Here is a 9,479-nt window from a genome sequence, read left to right on the forward strand (position 1 = left end):
CAGTCACCTTGATCTTGAGAGTGCGTTGTCCCAGTTTAAAATACGATAGCAATATTTAAAATGGGTCAAGCGCAATGATTGGGTGATGTTCTCTTTATAAGTAAATGATTGTTGAATAACGATTGTATTATACGTACTGAACGGAGTAACAGATATAAGGTGGAACGAAAAATATACACACGCACTGAAAGGCCAACAGTGACGAGGTGAGTACGTTTACGAGCCGCAAAAATTCTCCATTGTCTTAACCCGCAAATCTTTCATTTGTAATGGTACTTTTATAACTAATTGCATTCTTCTTTATTGAATTTATTGCAGGTAGAATGAGGTCGTCCATATTGACCTTGTTGTTGCTATTATTCTTGTCTGCCGAAATTTGGGCGAAACCGACGTGGCCGAAACATATTAAATATATTATTAAAGAAAAACCGCGGCTGATAACCATCCCTCATCATGTACCGTGGCCTAAACCCATACCGATACCGAAACCGGTACCCATATTGAAATCTCTACCCGTGGCCAAACCTGTGCCAGTGCCTCATATCGTACATGTAGTTAAACACATACACAAGTATGTTCCGGTTCCTAAAATTGTACCCGTTCCGAAACATGTACCGGTACCCAAGCCGTACCCAGTTCCGAAGATTGTACATGTCCCCAAGCCAGTAGTGGTTCCAGTACCGAAGCACGTACCAGTACCCAAGCCTTACCCAGTGCCTGTACACGTTAAAGTACCCAAGCCATACTTGGTACCCGTCCACAAGTTTGTACCAGTACCAGTACCGAAACCGGTTCACGTACACGTCGAATTAATCCGAGAGAAACCTATCGTCATCAAAAAACCAGTGCCTATCATGTAAGTTTCCATTTTACTTTATCTCGATCAGTAATTTATCAATTTTACTTAACCTAATTAGATTTTCCGATCATTTTTTTACCTAATTGACATATGTGTTACGTTAATAATTTGCGTAACAACCTCTTAATTATCATGTAAATCAGTAATCGAATCCCCCTAAACGTAAAGTAACTGAAATCGAGCGGTCAGAAAACTAATTACTTAACACCATTAACTGATAGTTTAATTCTGATTAAGAATGTTAACAGCCGCTAATTATGTTACTGCATATTTAATTATGATTATTTTTACTAATTTACAGCCTTGAAGAGAAAAAATACCATCACCATGGTTGGCACGGATGGTAAACGATTAAAGGAATCAGGATCTCGTGTTTAATGTTCAACTGCTTGCAACAAAGTAACGTTTAAGGCTATAAAAATATCCAAAAAAAATAATAAATCTGACTATTTAAGGATGCAACTATAGTAACAATACATATTTTTCCCTAAAAATCCTTAATAATATAAGGTTTTTCGGTCTGGTAGGATCAAAGAATTTTTGGTGGCAAGAATTGATCTCGAACTGGCACCATATTTCCTTAATATTTGTAATGGTTTATTTACATTGACCCACATACCATAAATTTGGCAAATTTTATTTTATTTTTCCTTATTTTTATAAATGATTTATTTGTCACAGTGTTTCTAATGTAAAAAAAAAAAAAAAAAAAAAACACAGGTTAGATCTGTCAAAGGAAACCTCTGTATGAAAACATGGGATGCTGATGTAACTTAATATATTTTCTATGTATATATTTATATGCTGGTGTTGAGAAATGTTACTGTTGATAACAATGAAGCTGAGCGTAACGGTTACTGGAATATAACTTCTGTACAGTTTTTTTTGTTATGCTGTGTACATAGATTTTTATTATGTTTTAAAGTTAATGATTTATAATAATAAATTTATATATTTTTTTAATGCATTTAAGAATTGTTTTTATTTACTTTTCAATAAAAACACAGTAACGGTTCTGAAAAACGGTCTATTTTTAGTAACTAGCTGTTAAGATGCTGTAAATAAAACTGTTAACTAGGTCAAAGTTTTCATAATTGTATGAGAAAATTAATTTACAATCGAACCTTCAATAACGAACACCGCTAAACAGAAGACATATTTCTAAATTTAAGCGAATTTTTTTTTGATTTTTAGCCACCTTTTTGGCAATTTTACTGACCACTTTTGAAGATTCTAACGGGATTTTTAGCGATATTTCTGAGATTTCAGCGATTTTCTGTACATGTGTTTCTTTATTAACTATATACAAAGTAACCTCCAAACAATGGACACGCCCGAACAACGGCTATTTTTAATGTTTCTTCGATGGCCGTAGTTCACATGTTTGACTATATATATATATATATTTTCTTGAGAAAAATACCTTAAAATTTAATAACATTAGGTATACATCTACTATTGTTTTTTTGTAGGGCAGGTAATTATGTTTTATGCCTTCCTGTATCGTTATATAAATAGCGCATAAATGTTATAATTATAATAATTATGATCTAAAAATATCGAGTTTAAATATATTTAAATTACGATTTTTTTAAATCGAAAAATTTTATATTAAAAATGCATTAATCCAGCAAATTTCCAAGCAAAATGGTTCGATTTTATGACGTTTGTTTCTGAATTTTTTACTTATTTTATATATTTTCTTATTAATAAATATAAATTTTATTTTATTTAAAAATTAATTAAATAATTTAAAAGCTCTATAATAGGTTTTAATATTTATAATTTATTACAGTGGAATCTTATTTGTAGTAACTTCTTTTAAATATTTAAAATAGTAAACATTAAAATACCTGTATAATAATATATTTAATTAAATTCTTAAAAACAAAAAGTATAACATATAAAATTTAATTATGTATCTGTAGCTTAAAATTTTATAAAATATTTCAAAAGTTTCTCTAAAATTCCAAAATAATTTTTAAAAAACTTGAAAATATTATCAAAATCTCAGTAAAGTTCGTTGAAATTCCCCCCAAAAATTCCTAAAGAATCGCTAAAAATGTTTTCAAAGGTCACTAAAATTCCGAAATATTCAAAGAAAACACAAATTAAATTTTAAAAAATGCATTTAAAAATAAAAATGCCAAATAAAAATCGCCTAAACACGTTAAAAATTGTTTAAATGAAATTTTTATTAGAATACCACAAAAATTTACCTTTAATAAACCAAAATCAAATTAATTCTCAAATAAAACTGTAAAAAATGTTTAAAATTATCCACAAAAACCTTACAAAATGATAAAAATTACACAGAGAAAACCGTAAAAATGATAAAATTATCCGCAAAAAAACTTTAAAAAATGATAAAAATTACACAGAGAAAATCGTAAAAAAATGTTTAAAATTATCCACAAAAACCTTAAAAAATGATAAAAATTACAAAGAGAAAACCGTAAAAAATGTTTAAAATTATCCACAAAAACCTTAAAAAATGATAAAAATTACACAAAGAAAATCGTAAAACACTTTATAAATGTAAAGAAAAAATTCAATAAAACCGCAATTTTGTGGAAATAGAATATTCAATAAAAAAAATATTCGTAATGACACTATTTGTTTTGTTGTAATATTCAAATAAGGTGTATTATAATTTAATATTGGAAGCCATTTCCAATTCAAAAAAACGAAAAAATATTTATAAGGGTAAGTATCCAAAAAATGTTATACATAAGCAAGCAAGCACAAGAGAATAAGACCTAGTGAGTTACTTAATCTTGAACTAGAAATTGAGCAAGTAGGAAATGTTTAATATGCTAGTGTATGAACTAGATAAACTTTATCCTTTAATCCTGACCGAACTCGTGTGCCCAACTGATATTGCTTTCGTACGTATGTTGCCCTAGATATTTCGAAAGTGGACTTGCCTCTCCGTTTTGGGAGGGTTTTTTCTATATTTGTATACATCGATAAGGGGTCGGGCATACACAAAAACAAATTCATCTATTGTCTCTTATAAAGTACACGGGGAATCTTCAATATATTTCAATAAATACAGGGCCGTAACTAACCCCTCGATAACGTCTTGACTCATCTACTTATGCAAATTACGGTTTCTCAAGTTCGTTAACTCCCCATCAAGTAAGTACTTTTAGCGTTTTTTAAAGGGGTATCGATGGGGGTGGAATTCCTTTCCTAGATTAATCATTTACAAACAATATTTCTTTGATTACTTAATTGATAAATTGTACCTTAAACTGGCGGTCACTCTAGTAATTAACTTAATTTTCACACCATAATTCCCGTATTTAATCTAGGATTATTATGTAATTTACAAATAAAAAAGGGTGTAACACGTTTTATTACTACATTCGGTGCAATTTATTGATCAACTTAATTATTTTAAAGGACAATTTCTATACAAACCGGTAGGATTTATAAATAAATGCATTTTGAATCATCTCTGATAGAGAATCATTTATAGAAATGTAATTTTAGATTGCACAATTGACACGTAAAGTGGGGCGTAATTCACTTACAATACTATTTAGCTGAAATAAATGGTAAAATGGATGATTAATGGCTGCTCAAGTTCATTAATACTTAATTAAGTAAGTAAATTTTTCGGTTATTTACGGGATAATTCTTGTATATAACGACAATAAAGTGAGTGAATTCACGGAATTTCCTAGGGCATGTTATAGATTGCATAATTATATACTTTATAAACGTTTCTTCCTCGTTTATGTAATTTATAAGTGAAGTAAATATTGGTTCGTTGACACGAAGATAAAGTTGGTTGCATTCGTATACATGCAATGTTAAAAATAAATATATTTTAACTTTGTTAATGAAGACCACTAAAATTTCTTCATTAATTGTTAGATAACAATTAGTTTGTTTTTAAAAAACCATTAACGCAGTGAAGTTATTAATGTTGCTAAATCGTAAAATCGATGCCGTTCCGTATAATTTGTCTTTATTTAAATTCTCTTACAGTGAATTTAATTCGAGCGTAACGGTTTATTATTTATGAAACCGTAAAGGACTATAATGAGAAATTTCGTTAACTGTTTTCTGTACGTAAAATGAAAAATGTAGCTCAAAAAACAGCTTGATATACCGAATATTTTAAATATGCGAATCCAAAAATAGTTGGGAATACCGTAAACTTTTAATGTGTTTCGAGTTATTGCTACAAGAAACAACGGAAATTTTGTTCGATATTAATTCTTTTTCAAAAGGGCTCTAAAATAACTAAGAAAAAAAAAATTCTCTTTAAGTATACAAAAGTTCACTTTTAAGATGGCGAACTTAACCTAGATGATAAGATATCTCGCCGTGAAATTTATCTTATCAACAATTATAGTAAGAAGGAAATGATAAATGAGATTTACTACACGAAAATTTATAATATAAACACGATTAACAGGTTGAAATTGAGCGTTATAACCTTTAGAAAGAAAGTTTGTTATCCTGTAGGATGGATTTTCTCGTATTCGGTCAATTATTCGATAAAAATTGGGAGACAGGAATATATTTAGGACAGTAGGTCATCCGACAATGAACTCCACTAAAGACTAGTTGTTTTCATTCATATTCAACCCTTTAAGGTTTACCTCGATAAGCTGAGACACGAGTACAAAAAAATCTAGTTAAAAATCATAATAAGTCATACCCGGTAAATAACGATTGAAAAATTTTTTTATTTATTTATTTTTCCGATATATTCCGAGTTTGGAGGGAAAAAATTCCCTCTTCCCCTCTGAAGGCTCCATCTAGGTCATAGACACGGATCTCTTACCATCTATTTAAGGCTGATTCTCCTTTACGCGCGATTCATTTCTACACGTTCCTTCCAAGGATAGGTAAGTGTGCTCCTCTCTCTCTCTCTCTCTCTCTCTCTCTCTACTCTCTCTCTCTCTCTCTCTCTCTCTCTCTACTGATAAAATATGCATACGAGCATACTTAACATATAACTAAAAATGTTTAGTGTTGGTTTCGTTTTCTCAATTGATAATGGAGAAAGTAGCTTCGTTAATTATTGTGTAGAGTGTTATTTTTTGTATTTTATTCCATAATTTATAGAGGAAATATATATAATTTTATAGTTTGTATGTATTTATTTATAAATAATCGAGAGTAAATAATGAGGTGTTTCTGTTACTGACTTTACATGAGGTAGCTCTTAGGTTAGATAAGTAAGCTGACTCTATCTGAAATGGTTCTAGTGGAATTATGTAAGGCAAATAAAGCTACATGAGGTAAAGATAAGTAAAGATGGTTCTAAGGATAGATACTGTACTTACCAACCTTTAGAACTAACTTTGCATAGTCATAGAATGCGCCTAGAAGCATACAGTTAAATTAATGTGTGCACCTTATAACATAGGAGTTAATGTATAGTATTAATTCCTATAATATACTTATATTAATTTTGTAGGTCTGTTATATAGAATTTTTAATTATTCATACATATGTGAATCATAATAATGATTGATTATTTAACATTATCGGGTCAACGATTGCGTTCAGATGAATCTTCATAAAGCAAACCATTCAGACATTTTGAGGATGTGTTTGTGCTTGACTGCAAATATAGACGTTACGGTATTTATAGAGAATAGTAAACAGTTAAGTATTCTTTATATATGTACCATAGACAGATAGTTCATTAATTGGTACTCTGTACCACGCTCCTGTTTCATTGAATTCGCCTTTTGTTGTGAGAATGTTTCCCCCTTTTTTTATAAGTTGTAAATACCTAAAATGTCATAAAAAGTAATGCTATACTTTCAAATTAATTTCCAATTGTCTTTGTTATGGTCGAAAGTTAATGACTTGATCATCTTTTGTGTTTCCTCAATTTGGAACTGTGTCACTGTGTAAGAAGGCCAGAATATCTTCCTTTAACCCAATTATTAAACTTTGCTAAGATTAATAGTCATGAAAATAGAAAATAGAATATTAATCGTTTTAGCTTTTTTTTCTTTGCTTTTAAAAAATATTTTTCTCTTAATCATATTTCTTTTTTTATTTTATTTTAGAAATGACGGCCATATTAGGCTATCAATTGATATTAGTGGCGATAGGAACACTACTACCGGGTATATGGGCGGGTGGAAAACAAGGTCCCATTGTTCACATTGTACACAAGGAGGTACCAGTGTTTCATAAAGTTGCTATTCCCAAAATAGTACCAGTACCGAAATTCTATCCCGTGCCCAAGCCCGTTCACGTACCACATCCCGTGCCTGTACCGGTAAAGGTACCGATTGTCAAGACTATTCACAAAATAATTACTATACCGAAGCCAGTGCCAATTCCCAAGATTATCCATATACCTAAACCCGTACCGGTCGGTGTACCAGTTCCAGTTTTTAAATCCATACCAGTGCCTATCTATAAACCACTTCATATACCAAAACATGTACCGGTTCCGGTTCCAGTGAAAGTCCCAAAACACGTCCCCGTACCCATCAAGAAAGTGATAAAGGTACCTAAACCTTTTCCGGTTCCGGTTAAAGTTCCAATCTTTAAAGAAATTGTAGTGAAGAAACCATTCATTCTTCACGTTCCGTAAGTACCATTTTTATTGTTTATTTATTTTATATACAATTAGACCTAATAAACCCTTCTAAAATCTTAATTTTCCATTGACAGTGTTTACATTAAGAAGCATACCAGCTACGGACATCATCATGGAGGATGGTGGTAATATCCCATTGTTTTTGGTGCTATATCGATGTAAATAATATATTCCAGCAACTTAAAAATCTATGTACATAGCTATTATTTTATATAATCTCATTATTAATTTTTGACTCAATAAAATTATTAAGCATTATTTTTTCTATAATAGACTCCCTTTACTTTATCCATTCATAAATATGTACCGGTGCTATAATATAAACTAATGCCATTTTCGAATGTAAGATCATGCCAATAGAGTAACTAGAACCTGTATTAGGAGGGGGCCTAAGAACGTGTAAACCTACACCCTTATACGACTGTATATGTGACCACTAGCTCTGTAGATGAAGAGTAAACTCCCATGTGGCTTGCCATATTGAAATATTCTACCTGTACTTATTAAATTTCTTTCTTGATTAATTTAAACAGGCCCGGGCCTCCCGAAACTCTACTGGATCGTGCATTCAAATCTTTTACATCCTTAAATGACTTTCTATTCTAGTGATACACATGCAGCTAAGTTTACATAGACCTATTTACTTAGTGAGATACATCCATGCACTCATGAACATGTAAGTCAAGAGAACTGGATTCATTGACCATGAACAAGTACATTTAATAAGGAAATAGCACGGTTTACTTTACATACAATAGCTATCTACGAAGCTTGAAAATCAAAATCTGACTCTTCGACACGAATTCTCGTCCATTCAAAACTGTAACAATATGTTGGATACTGTAAATTTCAAGTAAACAAAAATGGCCGCATCTAACGAAGCAGCCATTTTGAATAATAATGACTTCATTTTAGCTTTTTAGCCTCTTTAATATACGATATAGCGTACTTGTATAACGATTTATCCGTCTACAGTCTCCTATAATATCTTCCCCCTCTTTATAGCGAATATACTGTAGTCAATATAGTGTAGGAATATCATAAATTCAATATAACGCGATACACTTCACAGCCCTTAATCTTGTGTGCATATATTGTGTGGGAGTTACGTCATTTTTAAGTTACCAACCAAATTACTAATAAGAGATTCACCCTCTGTATTTTTGATTAGATTGGGTCTACGGAATAATACATAAGTGATCTGCCAAAGGAAGAATTTTCTATGAAGAAACTGGGTCCTGTTTATGTGTTAGATACTTGATAAAACCCAAAAAACTTCAACTGGACCGTTAGTCAGGTGCAAACCCACAATTGTTTATGGGTTTTATTCACTAGGCCATATATGGATGTAACAAACATCAATTTTAACTGACCCCATATTGATACGAGATCGAGCATCGATAATGATCTACGATCGTAATTCTGTAGATAAAATGACCATCATTGACCTTACCTGGGTCTTAGTGTTTACTTTAATGGAAATTGCTACGTTCACGTAGGAACAGTTTAAACTCCCACATAATTTTATATAAACTTATATTTGATATAAAATTCTTAAAATACGCTCCAAAGCATTGAACCTCGATATAACTGACATATTAAAGTTATGCATAATATTAACAGGTGATTTGCATATTATGCCGAACAATAAGGCGCGACAGTACGCCACGCGATCAGCAGACAAAACTATTAATAACTTTTATTTCCTTTAAAGAATTATCTTAAAATTTTCCATATATCATCGCATTGATGTAAGGGATAATTCACATCAAAATTCAACCATTTGTCAAATTACTTTTAAATTATAGCAACTAAATTCTGTAGTCACGAATTGGACGATAGAAGTTCGTGACAAGTCTCTAGCGCTTATACATTTATAAATAGAACATTATTTTATAATATTTTCTAATATTAAACTATAAGAATCTTCAGTTAAAAGCTATAGTTTTTCTATATTAACCATTTATAAATTTTTCTCTATTACATAATTATGTCATCATCTCTTTGTCCTCAAGAGAAATTCTAACTTAG

General features: G+C 30.8%; 1 protein-coding gene across 1 annotated transcript; it reads left to right on the forward strand.

Moving 5' to 3' along the window:
* Window positions 1–323: 323 nt before the first annotated feature.
* On the forward strand, window positions 324–7,678 carry LOC136968115 (uncharacterized). The gene is made up of 5 exons (XM_067262063.1): window positions 324–856; window positions 1,161–1,202; window positions 2,332–2,336; window positions 6,907–7,438; window positions 7,523–7,678. Exons 1-5 carry the CDS (start codon window positions 324–326, stop codon window positions 7,575–7,577), a joined length of 1,167 nt encoding a protein of 388 aa, XP_067118164.1. The 3' UTR covers window positions 7,578–7,678.
* Window positions 7,679–9,479: the final 1,801 nt, after the last annotated feature.

This window comes from Centruroides vittatus, unplaced genomic scaffold (genome assembly GCF_030686945.1).
Source record: "Centruroides vittatus isolate TY-2023 unplaced genomic scaffold, ASM3068694v2 contig_14, whole genome shotgun sequence".
Classification (NCBI taxonomy): Eukaryota; Metazoa; Arthropoda; class Arachnida; order Scorpiones; family Buthidae; genus Centruroides; species Centruroides vittatus.